At 44.4% G+C, this 23,968-nt stretch overlaps 2 protein-coding genes across 2 annotated transcripts in view; one reads left to right on the top strand and one right to left on the bottom strand.

Annotated features, from left to right (window-relative positions):
• The window catches only part of BAIAP2L1 (BAR/IMD domain containing adaptor protein 2 like 1), a 35,441-nt gene extending 24,353 nt beyond the window's left edge, over positions 1–11,088 (top strand). Inside the window, exons 4-14 of the mRNA XM_021539742.3 lie at positions 1,584–1,645; positions 1,741–1,812; positions 2,146–2,283; positions 3,334–3,486; positions 3,939–4,106; positions 4,814–4,964; positions 6,047–6,254; positions 6,521–6,598; positions 6,934–7,099; positions 9,933–9,973; positions 10,493–11,088. Coding sequence (XP_021395417.1) covers positions 1,584–1,645; positions 1,741–1,812; positions 2,146–2,283; positions 3,334–3,486; positions 3,939–4,106; positions 4,814–4,964; positions 6,047–6,254; positions 6,521–6,598; positions 6,934–7,099; positions 9,933–9,973; positions 10,493–10,568 — 1,313 coding nt within the window. The 3' untranslated portion in view covers positions 10,569–11,088. The remainder of the gene's footprint in view (positions 1–1,583; positions 1,646–1,740; positions 1,813–2,145; positions 2,284–3,333; positions 3,487–3,938; positions 4,107–4,813; positions 4,965–6,046; positions 6,255–6,520; positions 6,599–6,933; positions 7,100–9,932; positions 9,974–10,492) is intronic.
• A 1,110-nt stretch (positions 11,089–12,198) lies between these two features.
• BRI3 (brain protein I3) lies at positions 12,199–22,866 on the bottom strand. Its single transcript, XM_021539743.3, has 3 exons — positions 22,624–22,866; positions 21,041–21,158; positions 12,199–12,587 (listed from the first exon to the last, which is right to left on the bottom strand). Exons 1-3 carry the CDS (start codon positions 22,790–22,792, stop codon positions 12,455–12,457), a joined length of 420 nt encoding a protein of 139 aa, XP_021395418.1. The 5' UTR covers positions 22,793–22,866; the 3' UTR covers positions 12,199–12,454.
• Between the last annotated feature and the right edge of the window lie 1,102 nt (positions 22,867–23,968).

Raw genomic sequence — 23,968 nt, forward strand, 5'->3', positions numbered from 1 at the left:
CAAGGATCAGGATCATTGGAGGAGGTGTGCCAGGAAACCAGCTGTCAAACTGAACCTGCCAGTCCTGCCATGCAAATGGAATGCCAGGAAAACACATCTCTAGTCAAGGCTTCCACACGCAACCCAGTTTGTGGCTCTGTTCATGGTCCCAGCACTGGTAGCTGGTGTAATTTGGGTGCAGCCAAACTGGGCCCTTCCAGCTGCTCTCCTCAGCAGTGCTGCCATCTCCCTGCCAGGGCTGGCACTCTCTGTGTGCCGTGCCAGGGCACGGAAGGGAAGGGCGTGGGGCTGACGTGGCCATGAGCAGCAGGCTCAGGGTGATGTGGCTGCAGCAGGCACAGGATGATGTGGCTGCAGCAGGCACAGGGTGATGTGGGTGCTGCAGGCAGGGTGATGTGGGTGCAGCAGGCACAGGGTGATGTGGGTGCAGCAGGCACAGGGTGATGTGGGTGCTGCAGGCACAGGGTGATGTGGGTGCTGCAGGCACAGGGTGATGTGGGTGCAGCAGGCACAGGGTGATGTGGGTGCAGCAGGCACAGGGTGATGTGGGTGCTGCAGGCAGGGTGATGTGGGTGCTGCAGGCACAGGGTGATGTGGGTGCAGCAGGCACAGGGTGATGTGGGTGCAGCAGGCACAGGGTGATGTGGGTGCTGCAGGCAGGGTGATGTGGGTGCTGCAGGCACAGGGTGATGTGGGTGCAGCAGGCACAGGGTGATGTGGGTGCAGCAGGCACAGGGTGATGTGGGTGCTGCAGGCAGGGTGATGTGGGTGCAGCAGGCTCAGGGTGATGTGGGTGCAGCAGGCACAGGGTGATGTGGGTGCAGCAGGCACAGGGCGATGTGGGTGCTGCAGGCAGGGCAATGTGGGTGCTGCAGGCAGGGCAGCACCAGCCCACAGGTCGCTCTGCTCTGCACGTACAGCCACACCCAAGGATGGGGGGATGTTTCCTCTGTATCCTTCTGGAGCAAAATGGAACAGTTCAGCTTTCCGCTGCTCACGGTCCTGCCTGGGCTGTGTAAGTTTGTGCTGGAGAGCAGAGCAGAATGGGATATTCAGGGTCTGTTGTGAGGATGCTGAGGAATCTGCTCTGCCTTGGCTGTTGGTTAATGCAGCACAGGTGGGAATTCCTGTGTGGATCAGGTCTGTTTTAGTAGGTGTGCAGTGAGGGAACTGAAAGGTTGCTTTGTTGACTCTGAAGGTGCAGTAACTTAATAAACACTGAAGTTTAGTTTTCAGACTCTGAAATGGATAGCAGCTATTTGGGTAGTAACAACTTGTGTGCTATTCTCTCACTTGGTGTGAAAAGAGGCTGTGAACTAAACCAAGAGGAACCGTTCTGGAGAGAAGGAGGTCTTTCCAGGCACTCCAGGTCCCTTTTTCATAACAATGCATGATTAGTTTGTCTGTGGCCAGAGTGAATTATTCATTTCAGCTGCTGTGATAAGCAACGGCAAGAAATTTCCTACCGCTCTTAAATATAACCATTAATGAGTATTTAGTTAAATGTATTTTATTACTGCTCTTTGTTAACTAACTTCAGAAGTCTAAGAAAGAAACCAATAGAGTTGTATGTTTATCAACAGGCCAAGTTCTGGTAGAAATCTCAAGAACACACAAGAAACTTAATGACAGTCTAGAGGAAAGTGTAAGTTAAATAATTTTTTCTAATTCATTTTCCTTGTGCAATTATAATCTATTTTTGCCAATTTTTAATAATGCTTATTTCATTTGTTTTTAAAGTTCAAAAAATTTCATAAAGAAATTATATCTGAACTGGAGAAGAAAACAGACCTGGATGTAAAATATATGACTGTAAGTACATTCAATTCTAAAACTCGTATTTTATTTGTCTATTGCTAGTCAATTATTTTAAACATTGTTTCCCAAGATTTAATTAATCAATACAAACAAACTTTAATAGAAATGCACTTTAGATATACAAAGATGGCCAAGATTTTCATGCTTAATTTAAGTTAAAAAGGGAACCCCTGTATGACTTCATAGCTCCTTATAAAACTACTACAGTTGCTGAATTCATTTGGGGTGTGTGAGCAATATCTCAGAAATCACAGTAATGCTTTTCAGTCCCTTACCCAGATACAAGGCTGAGTGCATTATGAGAGGATGTAAATGCTTTGTTTGCAGGCAACTTTAAAAAGGTACCAAACTGAACACAGAAGCAAACTGGATTCCTTAGAGAAGTCTCAGGCTGAGCTGAAAAAAATCAGAAGGAAAAGCCAAGGAGCACGAAATGTAATGAAGTATGAGCACAAAGAAATGGAGGTCAGTGCATTGTCTCTTATTTGTTCCATTATCTGTATGAGAACTGGTCAACAGAAAACATTAATGGTTTCTCAAAGCTGGTGTGTGCTAAAGGCACTCCTAGAGTTTGTGCTGCAGCTGCAATGGAGCTCTCACTGCTCCAGTGTACATATTCAGAGGCTTCTGGTTCCTAGATTTCATCCCTTGGCCAATAATTGATCCCTAACTACACCTTTATTCAGGGCTCTACACAGGGAGCCAGCTGAACTATGCAAATTCAGTAGTAATTCGCTATAGAGTAATTTCCCTAAGTAGGCAATGCCAGCTTGTGTGATTGCCTTTCCTACTGCTCTTAATCCAGCATTGCCATCTTGAGGTGAAATCTGAAATGGCAACACACTGAAGAGAAACTGTTTTAAAATTAGTAAATCAGATTCTCATTGTCATGTATCTCTCTGAAAATACTTGCCATTGATATTTTTATTTTCATGACACTTGTGTTTCCTGCTAGCCTATATAATTTTTCTCCATAGCTATTTTAATTTCCAAATAAATCTCTGTGTATAACACAATACAGTAAGTGGAGGTAACAGCAGCTCCTATTTCTTACTGCCTGTCTTTTAACCTGCTTTCATAAGAGTTGAGGGTTTTTTGAAAGTTCTGGGTCTGAGTTCAAGGATTAGCATTTAATGAATCCTCATAATCTCAGATAAATATAGTTCAGTCTTTTTAGTAACTCATATCCCCCCCCTCCAAATGAAGCAGAGATTCATCACAGCTTTGTGTGAATAAATGGAGCTGTGGTGGCACAGACAAAGGTCATTAGTCTAATTTGAACACACACCCCCCTCACAACCCCTAAATAGGCTGCTAATTGTCTTTGTGGACAGTATACATTCACCTGATGAGATCAGGGAAGTCAGATCTGTGCAGGAAAAGAGAGGACTTAGAAGTAGAGCCTATCCCACCCTGCCTTTCCAAAAGCTTTTTCTAAGGCTTTTAGAGTTTTCTTAATTAATTGGATATAGCATCAAATAAAACTCAATCTATGTGATTCTTTTTTTCCCTCAGTATTTGGAAACTGTGAGCTCTCGACAAAGTGATATTCAGAGATTTATTGCAGAAGGATGCAGAGAAGCTCTCCTTGAAGAGAAAAGAAGGTTCTGTTTTCTGGTTGACAAGCACTGCAGCTTTACCCAGCACATGCACTTCTACCATGTTCAGGTCAGTGCTGTGAGAGTAAACAGAAATGAAACTCCTGAAATCCAGGCACACAGGAGTATTGAGTATTTCCTGCAGCATGTAGGCCAGACTGTCAGAAATCGCTAAGACTGAAGTGCCAGACGAGTGTTGTGCCCAGTTCACAAAAAGTGTTTATAATACACTATTCTATGAAATGTATTGTAGCAAAAATCAAGGGTTACTGTGATTTTTTTTTTAATCATGTATCAAGAAAAAAATACATGGACTGATCAGGTACTTCCAATATCTGACCCTGCAAAAGAGTTGTTTTTACAATATCTTATTTGTTTTAAAGAGGTATTCCTTAGAAGAATCCTACAAAATACTTCCATTTTGCTGGTGTAGACATTTTGGTACAATGAAAACTAACCAGTAGATTTGTGCAATTTTATGAAGAAGCCTGCTTTGACAAGTATCTTTTAATTTGGATGCAGTGTGCGGACTTCCTAAAATCCAAGCTGCCTGGGTGGGAGGAAATCTGCAGTGATGCCACCAAAGTGCCTGAAAAAGTCAGGATGATGATAGATGAAATCAGGACCCCTGGTTCCACGCCGGTCTCGGGAACGCCGCAGCCGTCGCCAATGGTGAAGAGAAACGCCCTGGTACGTTCTTCCTCACGGCTGGGGCTGCCAGAGGTTCTGCTGGACCTCAGCATTTGGGATGGACCCCACGGTGTATCTCAGCTGGAATATGCTGGGCTTGGGCATGGAACCAAGATCATCAAGCTGAAGCTCTGCTATGGGGAAAACACACAGCAGAGAAGGGAGCAGCCGTGTCCAGGCAAGGCTCGGTTCTCAGCTGGGTGCCCAGTCCTGCAGAACTCGGCCTCAGGGCTGCTTTTGTTCCAGCTATTCCATTTCCTACATTCTTGTCTCTAAGAGCATTTCATACTCAGTAGTTCAATGTAAACTTAAGAAAAATATTATTTTCTATTTGCTTTCTTTCTTCCTTTCATGATTATTAGCTTACTGGACTACAGGTGAAATTCTCATTTCTGCTGGTTCAAATGTTGTGTCATCATTAGTTGTTGAATTTCTAAAAGATCAGAGTAAACTTCTAAGCAAGAAAAATCTGGAGAGCATCATGCTATTTGCAGAAAAAAGGCTGTTGTAGCCTTCCCACTAGTAAGTGTTTATCAAGCCACTTACAAACTTTCAATCAGCAATTCCATAGGAACATGTGGGCTATATGTCATGTTTAAATGTGTATCCTTCAGGAATATTTGAACATTGTTCTCTCAAATTCAATCTTGCAAAAAAGTTATTGCTGTTCCCTCAGTATTGTCATACTGTTGTTTCTGTGGCTCCAGATTGGAAATGATTTTTATCCTCACCAAGAAAATGCATCCAAAGTGCCCCCGGCTCCCACAGGCAGGGCGTACACGAGCCCACTCGTGGATATGTTCAACAATCCTGCAACAGCTCCCAAAGCACCTTCTGAAAAGCTGAATCACTCAGCAGGTGAGTGTCCCTTCCCTGCAAACTGGGTAAGTGTGAATGACATCCTGCAGAGTTCAAAATTACCTCAGGGCTGCTCTGCTACTATGAAGATGTGAATTTCAGGATCTTTGGAGGAGTAGGAAATGGTCTTTACAAAGGATTTGCATCATTTACCTAACGGGAGAGAGCTGTGTTAAACGCAGGTCAGGGTAAATCGTTTCTATTTTAATTACTCTCTGTGTGTCACTGATTAACCCAACTTAACTGCTCTCATGGCTTGAAATGTTATCAGCAGAAGGCATTCCATGATTTTGAACAGTATACATGTGAGTGTTTCAGTGCACACAAACAAACACTGACAGTATCACTCTGGCATACTTCAAGGGCATGTAGTAGTAAGGGAGAAATGCACATGGGACAAAATGCACATAGTCTTGTAGTTCTTTTCCTGAAATTTAAAATCCTTGTAAGATTTGCTTCCCAAGTGTCTAATATATTGATTTTTATACTTTCTGTGATATGGGAAACAACTAGGCCTAGACCATAGCATAAGAAATGCAGAACTCTTCAATGTGTAATAGAAATTCCAGCATTTCTTCCATAAAAATACATTTACAATATATTGTACTAGTTAAATAACATACAGACTTAAGCCCTCCTTTATATTTTTTTCTGATAAACATCTGGTGTCCAAAAAGTGCTGAGTATCTGCAAGGCTTCTCAATGCTGAAGCTGAGTGCTGAGGCACATTTGAAAGTTAGATTTTATACACAATTCCATTTTTCAGAAGGGAAAATTTTCAAAGGCCTTCTACACATGTGATTGTTTAGTACTTTTCATGCCAAAAGAGGAAAGAAGTAGCCAGTTAAAACTCACAGAACTTTTTCTGCCTGTTGGTTCCACTTTATTATGCTGGGTATGTGCATATAAAGGCATATGGAGTTAATAACTTCATGGTGATAAGAAACATTGGCAGTGAGAGGTGTCTAAGTACAAAGTCTCAGAACTCCACTTTCACTTGAGTTTTCCTTTATTTTTTTCCTCTCAGATTACTAATTGCATTTATTTCTGTGTGTCCAATTTTTTTTTCCTCTTTTTGACAGAGAATTCAGATGATGCCAGTTTATCACGTTCAACTTCTGTTGCCACGGGACTGAACATAATGAAAAGGCAAAAAGTGAAGACAATCTTCCCTCACACTGCTGGAAGCAACAAGACATTGCTCAGCTTTGCCCAGGGGGATATCATCACCCTGCTGGTGGCTGAGGAAAAGGATGGCTGGCTTTATGGGGAGCATGACACAACCAGACTGTAAGATAATCATTACCCACCCTGACAATGAAGTAAAAGTGTCTCACCAGATTATAGTTAGTAGATATTAGTAAATGGTTTTCCACCTTTTTTACTGGCTGTCACTGACTAGGACTTGGGGTTTCCCTCTAAGGAAAATCTATGCACATACATGGCATCATCAGAAATTGGTTTCTTCAAAAGTTAAATCTGTTTGCTGACTTTACTGTTGTATTTTGAAAGATCTTTCCAACTTTGTATAATATAAAAGACCTTTCCCTTTACAGAAAAGGATGGTTTCCATCATCATACACCAGACCACTGGATGAATCAGCAGAAGAAAAAGCCTTTGCCCCAGTGCCAAGGTAATATTTTGGGTGCCACTTGCAGAAATGCCCAGATTTATTTAAAATGTTATTTTTGTGCTCATGTTCTTTGAGGTTCAGTAACATGTATAGCGAATACTCTCTAATAGTCTGTAGTACAATGCCTTAATTATGCTAATAATGTGTTTTAATGGTTACACACAGACCCAAGGAGTAGCTTTAGAACAGCCTTAACTCAGAGTCCCCCTGGCTCCAGGACATGGCACCCATTATTCACTTCCAGCTCGTGCACTTCTGAGCTTTCCAGTGCTGAAGAGAAGTGCGAGGTGGGTTCTGGCATCTGAGACTGGTATTTGTTGGGTTCTGTCTTGCAGCCCTGCACCAATCCGAAGTGTTAGCTCTGTGAACCTTGTGGAGAAAGGGGAAGTTGTCCTCCCACCACCAGACTACCTGGGGGCTGCCCAGACAGACAGACGGATGGAGCCTGCCAAAGGTGCTGCTGTGAAAACTCCGACCGACCGAGCGGAGCAGGCAGGCCCGGTGAGTGCCCGGGGCAGGGAACCCAAATATTCCCCCCTGCTTGGATGGGCTCTTAAATGAGGCCCTGAGATCTCCTACCTCACCCACCTGTGCTTGACCTCAGCCCTTTGACCCATCTGTCTCCAGCAGTATCGGGGATTTTGGCATTTCGGTCCATCCATCCTAACAGGAAGGGAGAGAATTGTTCAGATATGTAACTGACAACAGCAGGAGACTTACCCTGCAGAGCAAAACTTCTCAGCCATGGAATCTGTTAAACATGAAAAGAAATTCTCACAGAAAGCAGTACAAATCCATCACCTCCAGTGATGTTAGAGCTGTGGGGCACAGGGGACTTACAGCAGCATAAAATTTGAGTTTGCAGCTATTGCCAGGGGAGGGCTGTACTAACTTCTGCCTGTGTTCAGCAAAGCTGAAGCTAAGTGAAAATACATTTTTTATTAACAGATAATGTATTACAATGCTGTTATTTCTGATATTTAAGCAGCATTCAAACTGATTGAAAATTAAGACTAATCAAATTAGGCAATTATGACCTTTTTTTCTTGCTGCTTGTTTAAGTAAGTATTTTGCTGACATGTATGGAAGGGTGATGTTTTTGAGACTTTCTCCAAAGAGCCTCTTAAAGCAGAAATCACATTTTGAAGGCAAAAAAAAAAAAATAAATTAAATAAAATAAGGTTAGCATTGCTAAAATATGAGACACTGTACCAAAGTAAGATGCAAAGTTCTCTTAGTTGGTGCCATGGGAAACTTCAAGAATCAAAGAATAATACAATTGGCTGATTGACTGCCAGTAGCTAAAAATGGTATTATTTATTGGTATGACTAAATATTTTCTCTTAATATAGCATCCAAACAAATTTTAGGTTGACCTGCTGACAGGTGTTTTTGCTTTCTAAGTAAGGTTGTGAATCCTGCAGTAGAAATTGAAATTGAAGTGGCCTTTACAATCACTTTCGTAATTGAATCACATACTTGTGTCTAGTTCTTAAAAGCACAGGTTACCTCACTTTACAAATATAAATAGTGTGAAAGTATGGAAGTTGTTGCTGGAGATTTGTGAAGATCCTCTCAGAGATCTTACTCCATTTCACTATGAGTCATGTTTTGGGATACCCCTTTTTATTTTTTTCCATCTAAATATTCCTACAGAAAAGATTTGCACTTTTTTAGGAGCCAGAAGAGTTTAATATTAGCATATATATTTGAATCCACATTCAAGTCAGTGAGTTTATTTCTCAGTAATGAACATTGTGGTGTAGGAAGTGTGTAGTTTGTGTAGTGATGTTTCTGGGACAGTGTCTTCTGTGAGGAATGAAGCTTTTCTGCTGCATAAAATGATTATCAAGAAATACGACCTAAATCTCAGTGTTCAGTTACTTTTAAAACAAATATCAAAATTATTCTGAAGACCAGCATCTGTATTTTGACATATTTGTGGCTTTCATTTTTGAATGAAGAAGCCTTAGTAATGCTGAAATGTCAGAATTTATGGAGGCTCCCTTAGCCTGTGTCTTGCTGTTGAAGCCTGCAGGATCAGCGTGGCTTTTAAGTGTGATTATGTCCAAAGCTCTTGGGAGGTGCCAGTCCAGCAGGGAGAGTTCTGTGCCCTGGGACCAGGTGACTGACTAAAGAGCTTAAAAGAATTATGGAAATGTGTGAAATGGTCTCAGGATCCCTGCAGTGTTCTGCTGGGGGCACTCCATTCTCAGGAGCAGTCACCTTTAAGGGCTGTTTTGGTTTGTGGCATTAGGTCAGGGGGTTTAGAAATAAATGTAGGGCTTGTGGACTAACATTCCTGTTGAAACAGAAACTCAAGAGGAAGGGCAGATCAGTCATTTGGCAGAGCTCTAATTAGAGCTATACAATCTCTTTGGAAGCCAGAATGGAAACTAATAGCTCATAGGAGTGGAAAACAAATACATCTTTTTTGATAATCTAAATTTCGACAGGGAAAGCAAGGCTAAAATAAATTAGAACTTCTGGAGTATAGAACAATGACCACTTTTGTTGAGGCACCTCCTAACTCACAGCAGCTGCTGTGACCCCATCTTAGGACAACTGTAGAGGAGAGCTGCTGCACTTGCAACCAAGTGTTTTGTTCCAAAGTCACTCTTTATTTTCATTCTTGCAGAACTTCCTTGTCTTTCCTGCTTCCGTGCAAGTCCCCAAACCCCACATCTCCATAGGCTTTGGAAATAAGCCCAACATTATACTGGGGTGGCTTGTACATTCACACAGGATTTACAGATGTGTAAAACAGGCTGTTCATGGGGCCTCCTGTGCAGAAGCAGGAAATTATTCAAGGCATCTTATTTTCGTTTCAGAATACAGAGAAAAAATAGCTCAGGATTTCAAGGAGAGACGAGGAATAGTTATTGACAGTTAAACTGTTGCTGCTGTGCTACACAAGACAGTAACATGCACAACAGTATCAAGTATAAAAAAAAAAAGACTTTAGTAGTTGACATAGCTTTGAGGAGGGATGGTGCTCAGTATGATTTAATTCAGGCATTTGTTAATTTTTCTTAATTTTAAGGGTTAACTAGACCATTCTAAGGTCTAAGTCTATTGACAGCTGATGTACTTGAGCAATTTCATTGGAGTCACAAGCCAAACATGAGTTAAGAACCTGCTGAATGAGGTCCTGAAATACAGTATGCCTGGAATGGAAAGCCTGACAGGCTTTGGTTCAGCACTGAAATTTGAAGTATTACAACCAAACTGGCCATACAGATTAATTACAGGGTCTCTTTCCCTTAGCAGGACAGCAAGATCACCTGTAGCAAATTTCTACAAATTCATGTGAATATATGTATTTTTTTTACAGAAACCTGACATGAATGGCATTATAAAACCACCTTTTCTAAGGTAAAATAGTTTTACACTTTTTTTTTTTATATATTGGATTATTTTATTGATTATAAGGGGAAACAAGGACATTTATCATTAATTTCTCTGTGACCTTTCCCAGGCACTGCTAGAACAATATGGCTAAAATTAGTTGTACTTTCCTCAAGAGTGGCATCAAATGCAGCACAATACACAGGCCCTTCTCAGAAAAACATGTTCCTTCAGTAGCTTAACAGGGACCAGGACTTAAAACCTTTCTTTAACTGACTTTGAGGGTTAAAAGCAAAAACCTTTGAAGACTGGGAGCTATTAAAAAAAGTCCAGATGGAACTGGGCATTAACTTCCCATATTTTTGGCTCACTGAAAAGTGATTCTTTGTATGTACCTCATTTTAAAAATTCAAGTTAACCTAAGAGTTGCACAGAATCCCTGAGTCTCAGAACCAAAACTTACTGTTTGATAGTGAAGGACCTGATGAATAAATTTGGGGTTGGATTGCAGAAAGCCTTCAAGTAACTTCATGCATTTATTTTCAGTGGAGAAAATCCCTTTGCAACGGTGAAACTCAGACCCACAGTAACAAATGACAGATCAGCACCGATTATCCGATGAATGCGTGGGTCAGACACATCTGCTTCCTCCTTATCAACACCCACTTTCAGCAATGACAATTATTATCTCAACTTGTCCTAAAAATTTATTTAAATGTAATTACTGTACAATAGACACATACTGGAATGGAGCTCTGATGTTTTTTAAACCTATAGTTTCTAATGAGGTAATTGCTTTGGGCTAGTGTTTGAGCACTTGGGCTTGATTTTACAGTATGCCTTTTTTGTAGTAGGAATTGTGAAAATACTGGAGATAGTTTGGATACTCTAGTGAATCAGAGTAAGTAACAGCTCAGAATCTTTGGCATTCATTACTTGGAAGCTTCAATGGTAAGTCCTAGAATATAAGTCTGCATATGCCACCTAAAGAAGATAACAGTGATTTTTTTTTCAAACTGAAGAATGTAACAACTGCCTTATTCCAGAATAGAAAATTGCCTGTATAAATGATTATATGTTATTTTGTGTAAGAAAGATATCTTAGGTTAAAAATAAATATTTATCCCCTTAAGAATAGACAACTTGTAATGCCTTGCTTAATGTTCACACACAAATTTCAAGTCAACAGAAACTCATTTGCAGTCTAATGTTACACTGTCAACACATTCTTCAATGATAATTTCGTCTTTAAAAACTGTTGTCAAACTTTAGTCTGATAAAGCAGTGCCATGTTTTTTCTCAAATGCCAATATAAAAAACTGCCTTGGAAGTTCCTCCATTACTGTAGCCTACCCAAAAGAAAAACAGATTAAAGTTGAATATTTTTGGTTAAGGAGCTGAGCAAAGGCCTGAGTGCAGGCACAGTGCAGTAGCTGAGTTAAGTGAAACGGAGCTTTTAACTTCAGCCAGAGCAGAGCTGTGCTTGTGATTAATCCTTAACTCTAAATCATTCTGTTTTACACATGCACATGTTTCCTGCAGCATCCCCTGGCTCATTCGTTTAGTGGTGCCTACTTCTACTACTATAAACAGTGAATTCAAGTCATGTGAAATGCCTTTCAGTTACTTAATATCAAAAAATAGTATATGAGCATGTGCTGGCTCCTCTCACCCTGCCTTTCAAGTTCAAGGCCGAGGACAGTTTGCCAGAGCACCCTGCATAAACATCAACCATCCCCACCTGCAACACCAGCTTTTCAGAGGGGTAACTCACACCTGAGCCCATCTTCTAAAGCACGGCAGAGGCAACTCAGCCTAGCCTGTCTGAGCTCTCAGTAACTCACTATCAGAATTCAACAATCTAAGATGCAAAAGCCTTTACTCAGGGCAGCTCATGGTTGGCAGTGCCCCAACCTCTTCCTGCTGCAGGCAGAAGGTTCTGCTGTCTGTGAACCAACACCAGCCCCTGCATGAAGCAAAACCCTCACTAATTAAAACAGAGCTCTGATTCCATGTTAATACTTACACCTGCAGTGAGGGAGAGGGAGATACTGCACAGAGGTAGCACACACAGCACTTAAAACACTTCCCTCAAATACCTGGTGCCCTAAACATGTACAGTCTTAAACATCATTTATCATCATCATAAGGATTCTGGCAAATACCTTTCGTTGTAGCTAGGATTACTACTCTGCTTTCAGACTACACAGCATCAGATATGTCAGTAACATACTTAATAATCCAGCCACAAGTTGAGGATTGCAAAAGGAAAAGCAGTTTTATTTAGTTTTCAACAGGTGCCACTAAACATGGAAAACAAGTCAGGTTTTCATGTTTTGCAATGCACATGCTCATAAAAGATTAAGTTTAAATTACATGCAAGAGACTAAATTCCTTCACACTTTACAAAACAGGTCTGAAGCAAATAAAATGATTGTACATGACATTTACATTAGAAAGAGTATGCTAACAGTTGTAGCTTCAGTAAGCACGTCCACATTCAGCCCCTCAGCCAAAAGCTGCCCCACAGTTGGGGCATCTTCTCTGCCTCAGTGCAAGGCAGAACAGAATCCCAATTGGAAAGAATACAATGGCACACAAAACACCAAGACAGGTGAAGGTGTCCTCCAACACGCCAACCCTGCAAAAAGGGAAAACAGACTCAGTCAAAGGACACTCAACAAGTTTGCCCCCAAGTCACCACTCAGTGCTCTGGCAATCACGAGAAACCACACCATTTTATAGAGCAAGATAAAGTAGAAGGTTTGGGGTTTGTTCCTGGTTTCTACTTCACAAAAACAATTTCCCTTTACAACTGCAGAGGAACTAATTATTGATGTCACATGGCTCCCAACTCTATGACCACCCAGACATTTTCTTTCAGCACAGTCCTATGACAGCAGAAATTTACCTCCGTTTCAATCCCCAGCTCCTTTCTGAAGTGCTGTATCTGAGCATCCTCCAAAATGTAGACAGACAGTAAAACAGAGAATTCCAAGTTTATAAATTTGTGAAGTTACATTAAATAGTCAAGATGTGGAGTTCAGCAAAACAAACAAGATGTATCCTCCTGGTACAGTGAAAGTCAATGCAAACAGAGCTGAGTGACCCTGAAGTGCAGGCTGTGAACAGGGTGCCAAGGCCAACAAGCTGCTGTTCCCCTGGGAGCAGTCCGGGACAAGCTCTTGGACATGTAAACAGAGCGAAGGAAGGAAGGCACAGGCTCAAGAGACCATTTCCTTACAGCAAGTGCCTGAAACATTGCAACTTGATTTAACTTGGGAACCATTCCCCTTCCCCTCAACCATCATCAGAAGCCAAAGGCTTTTCCAAGTGTCCTTGATATTCTGCTGCTTACGCAAGTTCATGTTCCCCTTAAGCTTTCCCTCACTTTAATGCACTTTATTTCTGTTTGCAGAGGTAGAAGTTAACTCTGTATCTGGTATAAAATAAAGGAACTGTCAGGTTACCATTGATCCCAGCAGCAGCTTTATCATTTCATGTCCTCAGATGGCAACTAAAAAATGTAGACAAAGTTTGTATCACCACATAGGTTCAAGTCTCAGCACACAAGTCCCACAGCTCAGACTTTTGCAGCCCGTATTGGACATTGTGGCTATTCCCACAAACTCAGCATAACATGAGCCCTGGGGAGAGAACAGGAGGCTCTCCCAAAGAGCTGTGGAGCCTTGGGGAGAGAACAGCAGTACCTGCACTACTGAAACTCACTCTAAAAAACGTCCAGCTCTGACAAAAAGGTTTGGAGCTGATGTCCTGAGGAGTGCATCTTGAAACAGAACACTGCTGCAGAGCTCATCTCTCACTGTTCTAATCTCTCTAGGCAGATATTCAATTCAATATCCAAGTAATCTTGCATTGTTGTGGCAAAACAAAGTGCCTGCCCTGAGAGCTGGAGCCTGGGAAAGTGCCACTCCTGGAACACTCTGCTACTAGAGGTGGAATGCAAAGAAATTCAGGACTGTTGGGACCAGACCAGTTACAGATAAAGGGGTAAAATGACACTGCAGTGTTCAGCCAGAACCGTCAGGTCTGGGTGAAGCAGCTGAATTTGGCAATTTGCACTTGGGCAATACACGAAATGCTGACCACCCTCAGACCAAACAGAAACCAGCAGCATGAGCTCAGGAGGTGAGGCCTCTCCTCCTCCCCTATCCACAGGTTAACCCAGTAACACAATGGATGTATGGAGAGGCTCAGACACACTCTCGAGGTTTCTGAGTAATTCAAGATTCAGTTTTCACACTGCAGATCCACCCAAGACAGGTAAAGCCCCTTTTCTAGGCATTTCAATGACATCACAAATGACATTATTTAGGAAATGCACACAGCACATTACAGCTGTGGTATTTCCAGCCCTGCTGTTACACTAATGCCTTCTTTTCCTGTCACACTCACTGAGCAGCTCCCTCCTGCAGGCACCAAACTCCTGCTTCATTACTGTTTTGAAATCCTCTCCTTGTCTCTTAATAACTCCATATCCAGTTCCTGCCCTGAAACCTCCATTTGTGACAAGTAAGCCAGTGTGATTAGTTAAGAGTATAAGCAGTCTGTTAATGTGACCTTTAAAGAATAAACACACTCATCAAACACAGAGGGATCAATCGGGGCACTGCTGGTCAGCCCCAACAGTGATGAGCAAAGCCCAACCCATTCCAACCAACTCCCCTAACCAGCTTGCAGGGCCCAAGTACATTGGTCAGCACAAGTCCTTGACACTTTAAATATAATTTCTTTTAAACTCCCCCCTGAACAGTTACTTGGAAGTGTTTAGCGGTAGTGCAAAATGCACTATGTGAGTTAAACTAAAACTAAAAATTAAAAAACTGCCATCTATATTCAACACCAGATCCAGGGAAAAGGCCCAGAGAGAGACAGGGCAAGGCACAGGGAGCACTGCTGGGTCAGCACTGGAGAAGAACGGGGACAGCCCAGGCCAGCAGCACAGCAAGGCATTTCCAGGGGACACTCACCAGAGCTGTGCCTGCATGACCCCCACACCATACCTGGTGTTTCAGAGCTCCTCTCGTGTCTAACAGTGTGATTACAGCATTAGCCACACAAACACTTCTCGGCTTCTGCTGATTTATGTCAGCACCTAATTTTAGATGAACACTTACCCAACCACTGCTTAGCCAGTTACTAAATATAAAAAGAAAAAAAAAATACTTTTTATAAGGGAAACTGGATATTTTTTGCTTGTATATCTTGCCTGAGATGTGGAGTAATTAGAGACTCCATATTCACACTGTGGATTCACTAACATAACCAAACATAAATTTTCTTCTACAGCATAAACCACATAAAAGCTGATTATAACTGCACCACTCCCACTCTAAAAATAAAGTGGAAAGGTTTATTTATACTGCAAGCAGCATCTTGCATTTAAGCTATAACTGCAGCTGCCAACTCAATACAGTAAGGTCAATTATGCCCACTGACAAGTACTTGAAACCAAATTGTTTTTCAGATAACCCCCTTTTTCAAAGTAACTCTCACATTAAGATCTTAAGTCAAATGCTCAGGATGAGAGGGCTGATAATGAGAACTGTGAACACAGCATTGGTAAGATTTAACACGTGCATTTTTAGACTTATCACTACATCACAGTATTTAAATGTGGGCTTATCAGCATTTTTTAGACCTTACAAATACATTCAAAGAGTCACCCCAGGTAATCGGAGAGGCTGATTGTATCACAAGCTCTGCAAGACACGAAAAGAAACTGCACTTGAGAAAACTGTTATCCTCCACAAAGATCATTGTCCAACCACCTGGAATTTCCAAATCATGTCCCATCTTCTGCCACAGAGGTTGGCTGAGTTTCAAAGTTTAGATTTGAATGAGAACAGCAGACCAGGGAGCAGCATGGACTATAGCAGCTACATGCCAAATCTTTAATTTTGAACATACAAACAAAACCAGCCAAAGATTCTTCATCATCTCTGGCTAATGCAACAGCATTAGCAGCAGCTATGTTCAGACTGTTTAAATCTCACCTGCAGCTGCAGAAGAAAAATATTTGACAATTATATATGGAACTACTGAGTAAGCACTGAATGTTTACAGTTTTAATTTCTGTGAAGAGGGGTATCAGCTTCTCCAGTCTCAGCTTGATGGCATCTTGAATGCTTGTTGATCCATATTCACAAGAAGCCCAAATCTCTATGTAGCCACTGGCTTGCCCTCATCAGCACAAGATATACATATATGTAAATGCAATTATATTTAAAAATCACTTCCAAGTTAAGAGGCACAACAATATTTACAGATTTATCTGAATTTCCTTGTGCTTTAGGCCTCATTTCCTATACAGAGCCCTGGCTGCAGAAGCAGAGGAATCCTGGCAATGGGAGCAGACTGTATCTAGCTGTTTTTCTTTATTGAAATGCCTCCAAATCACCAGCCTTCCCTGCTGCAGGAGCACCACAGCTTTGATTAGAATTCCAGTTCTAATCAGGAGACCAGCCTCAAGGCTTCCCACCTTTGCCCAGGCTGGCAAAGGAGGCTGAGCACAGCAGCCAGAGCTCTCTGTGGGGTGCACACCCAGCAGGGTGAACCCCACTGAGCCCTGCTGGGGCTGTTCCTCCTTGTCTGCACACACAGCCCAATCAGAACTGCTGTGCTGAGCAACAAACAGGGGCAGCTCCCTCCTCTCTCCCAGAACAACTCATTGCTGCAATGAAATCCTAACTATCACACAAGTATTCTTCGAGACAAATGGTGACTCTAAGAAAAAATATTGCTGTAATCTGGGGTCAGTGACAGACTAGGCATTAGAGACCAGATTATTATTTTTATACAGTCCCACTAGGGAACACATTCCTGCTGTGCCTTATTTTTCTAAGAAATTAGACTTCATGAGATTAATATATTTTGATTATTGCCTGCAAATCATGTCAGACCAGTGGAACAAAACCCCTCAGAAGCAGCCAGAGCTGAGCTGTTCTCATCTGGGACCCTGCTACAGGCTTATCCCTCCTCTCTGCGGGGCTCAGCGAGCAGCTTCCTGCTCAGCAGCTGCTGCTGAGCTGGGAAAGGTCCCAGCTCTCCCAGTCAGGAATTCCAAATTGCCCTCGTGGCATCTGCCCCAGTCTGCTGGATCAAAGCTTTCTTCTTCCCTGTCCTCTTCACTGCACTCTCAAAAAGGTATTGCAGAGTTTGCTTCACTCACAAGGTTCAAAAGGATCTCCAGCCTGCTGCTGGAAAACAAAAATCCTCAGGTTTGCTCACACTCTCAGACCTGCTCTCTAAACAGGTGTTTTGCTGTTGCCTTTTTTTAGATTCCTTGCATATTTAATCAGTGACTATAATTGAATTATACTAAGAATATATACATGAAGTTTAAATAGTGAACAACTATAGAAAGACTGTATCCTGAGTTGCCTTTTATCAAAGCCCAGACATCATTTGTGACTGAAAAGAATGGAAGAGCAGGAGGCTGAAATTTGGAAGGACTTGATCACCTAAGTGCAATTTTTCTAGAGGCTATTTCCTCAGGAGATGTGTGTAATTGACAAAAACAAAATTTCAGCTGAAACCTGAGAAGTTACAACTTTGTCAAGTAAAAAAAAACCCAATAAATAAAAAAACCCCACCATAACAATGAACCAAAAACACACCTGTAGAAGGAAGAATGCTGTAAGACATCTCAGAAAAAATACAGTTTTAATTAAACTTGTCATCTTCCAGTTCAGGAAGAAGCTTCAGTGTTTGCATCATTTGAGACCTACTACAATGCTGGTCCAGCAGATGCACTGTAGCTGTCAGAATTGAAGCTGCAGCAATGGCTCTTTCAAGCAACTACATACAGCTGAACAGGAAAATAAAAACCCAACAGGGCCCATCACAGGCTCTCCCCCACATTCTGAAGGAACTGGCTTTTGCAATCATCAGATCAAGAGAGTATTTTTACAGTTTTTAAAAGGAACTTTCTTCTGGTAAATAACAGGAAAGCAAACATTCCTGAGCAGTAAGTTATCACCAACAGCAGAAGACAGAGAAAAAGAAAATGAAAGTGACCACAAGTAAAGCAGCCAGGCTCCATTCTCCAAGTTAAAAAGATAATTCCACTGCAGGATATCTAAAGTCAGTGCCTGCAATAACTCAACATGTACTCAGAAACATAAAATAGTTTAAAAGCAGGACTTGGCCGAACCTTAAATGTCAACTAGAAGCCATAAAGCTGACAAGGTTGTGCAACTCAGTTTAATTCTCTGTACATCAGGGCTGGGAGAAGAACCCATGCTGAGAAAACAGGACTACAACTACCAAAGACATTCTGCGAGTGCAAGGAAGGATGGAACACATTAAAACTGAAGTCTGTAACTAGAAAGCAACACTGCCCAGTGATGAATGAGCTCAGTGTGAGGAATAGCCCTAAGCAAGAGACAGGAGAGTCATCCCTCAGATGGCAGCAGTGCTTCAGAGGGAGAAGGGCAGGAATGCAATTACCAGGCACCACGGGCACATTACCAACTTCAGAGAGGCTACTGCTGGAGATACTTTGTAGTTTTTATTACAAAAAAAACATTAAAAGAAACCTAAAGACAGACTGTACTCGAGCCAGCTTATTAACTCCAAGATCACTCATGACTGCAAGTAAAATAGACACCAATTCATATAACAGACCAATACTGTATATTTCTCCTCAAGACCATATATTTTAGTCTGGAAATGGTTGTGATTTCAACCAGCAAAATGAATACATGCCATAGGGCAACAGACTGCTTTGTATTTCTGATGGCAAAAATCTTCTTGATGGCCTTTAGATTCCTGCATCAGTTACATCATCCCACAGCCACACACAAGGCTTTTCCCTGGTGATCTAAAGCAAATGGACTTCTCTAACAATCATGCACCATCAAATTAGGAAAGTAACAGGACAACTGACCTGGTAGTTTAATAACAAAGTTTTTTTATGTACCATTAATAGCTTTTAATATTTTTCTATGCCCCTTCAACATCTTTTCTGTTCAGGGCAGTATTCAGAGTGTAGCTGCACAATACATTCATCATAAAATAGGTTTCCAGGACATGAAAGTAAACTAGAGCTGTGTTTAAGGTCTTGAGAAGTCAAAGAGGATTGAGTTTTTCTCACAATTAGGAAAATTAGGAACTAACATTGTAATAGGGCAAAGGAGACTGACACACCATTACTAGATACAGTTACTCATCCTTGGGATTCCCTGATCCAGAATATTTTAGAGTTCTCCTCTGTTAAAACAGAAACTGAGGATCCAAAAGTAAACTAGGATTTTGTGGAGAGTATTTTGCTTTAGGAAAGAGTCCACAATGGGTACTTCCAGCTGAGCATAGGTGATGACTTAAGAAAGCTATTCAAGTGAGATCACTTAACTAACAACTGACTGCTCATTTTCAAAAATTTGGCCAAAGTTATATATTATATGTGCAAATGATTGTTTCAAAAAATTTTCCTTGACCATTCCAGAAGCCTCAAGCCTATCTGAGTTCAGCAAGTGTCTGGACAATGCTCTCAGGCACACAGTGGGATTCTTGGAGTGTCCTGTACAGGGCCAGAAGTTGGACTAGATGATCCTGATTTGGGTCCCTCCCAACTCAGCATATTCTATGAACTTCCAGAAAAAGTAATAGCAACAAGAGCCTACCCATTTTAAGCTATTTCCAAGAGCACTTCCCCAGTGAAACACTCTGAGCTGTCCTGGGGTCAAGGTCAGAAAACCTGTGTGTATAAATACACTGCCTGTCTCTCTCCAAGCCATGCTCTGCCCTGTCTTCTGGCTGAGCATCAGCATGTAGCATCAGCATGTTGATGTAATCACTTAGGTGGCAGGATCTACCACATCCTCTGAACAGCTCAGCACTTGCTTTCCCCCACTGTTTAAAACACACACCTTCTAGATCAATAGCTCTAGCTGGTACAGGTTTTTCAGCCTTAACTAGTGCCATTTCAACAGGCACCTGTTTTTACATAACACCACAGAATACTTCTTATTTGAATCCACCTCTGAAGGCAGGTATTGACTCAGACAAACACCAACTTTTCCACTTGGGCTACAGCCTCTGCCATATGACATCCCCTGTCTCATTCATCACACACCCCACTGGATCACTTCAGCTACTCGGGCAGGTTTCCTACATGTGCTGAAAGGCAAGGAAGGGCTCACAGGGCAGAGTATCAAATGCTTCCTTGCAAGACACCCCCAGGGTATCTCCTGTACACTTTAACAGAGGGGAATGTGCCTGCATTTGAGTCACAGCTGGCCAGGCAGAGCAGTGCCTGAACTGCAGCAGCAGCAATCCCTCTGCTCCCAGCCATGGCCAAAATCCCAGGAAGAGGACTGAGAAGTGAAAGGGACTGCAGCTGACTTACAGCACTAGTGCAAAAACTGAGTGCCTCCTTCCTTGTTTATGGCTGTGATCTCCAAGGGGGAAGTTGTCGTCTTGTTGCAACTCCATGTAACAGCTGACCACTTTTTCTGGTTTTAACCACTGCAGCAGACTGACATTTTTGGTCTGGTTATCAATTTCTCTGTTCTACTGCAGTTAAAGGATTTATAGAGATATTTTAAAGCTTTAAACCACCAATGTTTTCACCGGTTTTGCACAGATTGAACTGGGAAGGGGAACACACACCACAACAGCAGAAGTTCTTCCACAGTACTGCCAGAAAACCAGAAGTGACTATGGGCAAAGATTACAGAGTTTCACAATAATATCAAGCTACTCACCATCACCAGGCAGAAACACATCAGAAAGGACTTCCTGTCATGCTTTTCCCCAAGAACTGATCTGTTACATCTGTTACTGAAGTGCCATTTCATTAAAAGTATCACTTATAGATCTTACTCCATCTTGAAGAACAAATTCATGTTTGAAGTGTCCTCATTATTTATAGCTCATGTCACGAGCCCACCAGGACAAGCTCACACTACACAAACCAAAGCATTCCTCTTCTAGATCTTAGTGCCTTTTCAGTTAATTGTAACACACACACACAAATAAAAGCTACTGAAAACCGAGGAACTGTATGGATGCCTCTATCTTAAATAACAAAACCCAAAACTGAGTTTAATTCCTCAAGTGCCATTTTACCTGCAGGCAGGACAGCCACCAACTACTACTACAGAAGTGGTGGTGGTGGCAGGCTGTTGAATGATGGTGTACGTGCTCGAATAGTTTGGCTGTGATGTCGGTGGAGGAACAGCATACCCTAAAATAAGAAAAAAATCCTCAATCACCACACATAAGGCACACAGAACAATGATAATTTGCAAGTATGACAACAAAACGTGGAAAATAATAAACAGGAATGTAGTCTTTATTATGCACTTTAAACTCCATCAAAATCAGAACTGGAACACCTGGCACATAAAATAGCAAAGCCTCTTCTTAAACCCAAGTATCAATTTAACCATCCCAAAAGGACACTGAGCTAATAATTAACTTCAAGATTTTGTTTCAATGCCGCTGAGCACTCGGGAAAAACTGTTTGAACAATGACCACAGCTTTCACTTCTGGATGCTATATATCAAGAATGTTCCACTCCAGCAGACAAACAACTTAAAACAGAATAAATCTTCCTTTAGTCTCAAGCTTTAATTCCATACACTAATTTTCCAACTGGAAAGCAAGGTAGGAGTGATAGGATGCAAGCAGAAAGAGAACATAGGAAAAAATCCCAACTTTCAGAAAGTTCATGTTGTTAGCAAAAGAATGAGTTATTTTAAGGGTGTAGATAGAAGACAGAACATCAAAAATTTTAAATTGTATTTTAAAAAAAGCTTTTGAAACAGATGGTTAGATGCATGCAGTGTAATAAAGGCACAATTATCCCAGTTATAATCCATTTTGAGCTTATTTCCCAAGTTCTCAGACTTTCTTCAATCAAGTTATCTATCTGTGAAGTCTGGCAACCTCACTATTCAAACTGAAAATAGCCACTAATACCTGTACTGCAGGAAAACAAGCTTCAAGTTATCAACAGGAAAATCAATCTATAGCCTCAAGGTTCAACTGAAAGACAGGGGTCTGTGTTTGCTATGTAACTTCTGTAATATTTGAAGCATTCCTCTCTCCTGAGAGGCTACTTCTTTCTTCGGCAGATGTTAGTGTTAATTGTTAATGAAAGTATTGCTTCTCCTCACCTGCCTAAGTCTCTCTCAGACTACTGAAGTGCATCAGAAAAAAACAAACATTAACCAGAGTACAGCGAAGTGCAGGCAAAGAACAAGTTTCGGGTGTGTTTCAGTGCCAAGCACAGCTGCGGCTCTGCCATTATTCCGAGGCAGAAACCCCCGCACGTGCGAGGAACGGCGGCAACGCCAGCGGGATTTGGGGAGAGCGGAACACGAACCCGCAGGGGCCCGAGGGAAGGAGGGCAAAGCGGACGGCGTCAACACCTGGGTCGCCCCGCCGCCGTCCTGCGGGGGAGCCGCGACAGCCGCGGCGCCTCCGAGCGCCGGGGGAGCCGCAGGCGGAGCGGCCCGGGAGTTCCGCGCTCCTGCCGCCGGCCCCGGCCCGGCTCCCGCGGCCCCGGGGCACCCCCGCCGGTCCCGGGAGCGGGCCGGGCTCTCCGCAGCCGCCGCCCGCCCCAGCGAAGGGGCGGCGGGGCGCCCCGCACACCGGGGACCCCCCACCCGCTGCCCCCCCAGAGCCGGCGCCGCCCGTGACCCACCTGGGGCGGCGGCGGCGCCCGGGTAGGAGTACGGCGGGGGCGGCTGGAAGCCGGGCTGCGGGGCGGGGATGGCGCCGTAGTTGCCGTGCCCGTAGTCGTAGCCCGGCGCGCCGGGCGCGGCGGGGCTGTAGGCGGGGGGCCGCTCCTGCAGCAGCGGCTTGCTGTCCATGCTGGGCCGGCGCTGCCTCGTCCCGCGGGGCCGACCAGGAAGCGGCGCCGGGCCCGGCGCGCGCCGGCCGCCCCGCCCCGCCCGGGGGCGCCGGAGCTCGGGGGCGGCGGCGGCGCGAGCGGCCGCGGGGAGGGACGGCGGCGGCCCCGCCCACGGCGCGCGCGGAGCGGCGGCCCCGGTGCTGCGCTCGCGGCCGGTCACGAGGCCGCCGCGCCCCACGTGACGCCGCTCCCCGAGCGCCGCGCGCGGCGACTCCGCCGGGCGGCGCAGGGAACCCGCGGCCTTAAAGGGGCCGCGCCGCGCACCGGCACGGCCCCGCACCGGCACCGCCCCGCACCGGCACCGTCTGCCCCGCACCGGCACCGTCTGCCCCGCACCGGCACCGACTGCCCCGCACCGGCACCGCCCCGCACCGGCACTGCCCCGCGCGGGCACCGACTGCCCCGCACCGGCACCGCCCCGCACCGGCACCGACTGCCCCGCACCGGCACCGCCCCGCACCGGCACCGCCCCGCACCGGCACCGTCTGTCCCGCACCGGCACGGCCCCGCACCGGCACTGCCCCGCGCGGACACCGACTGCCCCGCACCGGCACCGCCCCGCACCGGCACCGCCCTGCACCGGCACAGCCCCGCACCGGCACCGACTGCCCCGCACCGGCACCGACTGCCCCGCACCGGCACGGCCCCGCACCGGCACAGCCCCGCACCGGCACCGACTGCCCCGCACCGGCACCGACTGCCCCGCACCGGCACCGACTGCCCCGCGCCCTTGCGCCGCGGTCGGCGGGGCAGCGAACACGCTGCCCTAACCGGGAATACCGGGCTGTCCCCCTCGGACACCGGGAGCAGCCGGCGGCGCCCGGCATGCCCGGCGCTCCGTGCCCCGCCGCCCTGGCCCGGAGCCGGTCGGGGTTTGTGTCGCGCTCGCTCAGCCCCGTTCAGCGCCGCTCCTGTGCCGAGCGCTCCCGGGGACCGGAGCCGTTCTGTGAAAGGCAATCCCTGCTGGAAGCCGGCGGCCGGACGGGGTGAGGATGAGCTCGGTCACTCGCAGTGACTTCTGCAAACTTTGGCACCCCCGCTGCGAAGAGCCGCACGTGTTAACAGGAGAAAAGCTCTGGGATGGTGGCACAGGGAAAGTCAAGAGAGGGAACGGTTTGGAAAAGAAACTGAGGAG

Source organism: Lonchura striata, chromosome 14, assembly GCF_050655825.1.
Source record: "Lonchura striata isolate lonStrDom1 chromosome 14, ASM5065582v1, whole genome shotgun sequence".
Lineage (NCBI taxonomy): Eukaryota > Metazoa > Chordata > Aves > Passeriformes > Estrildidae > Lonchura > Lonchura striata.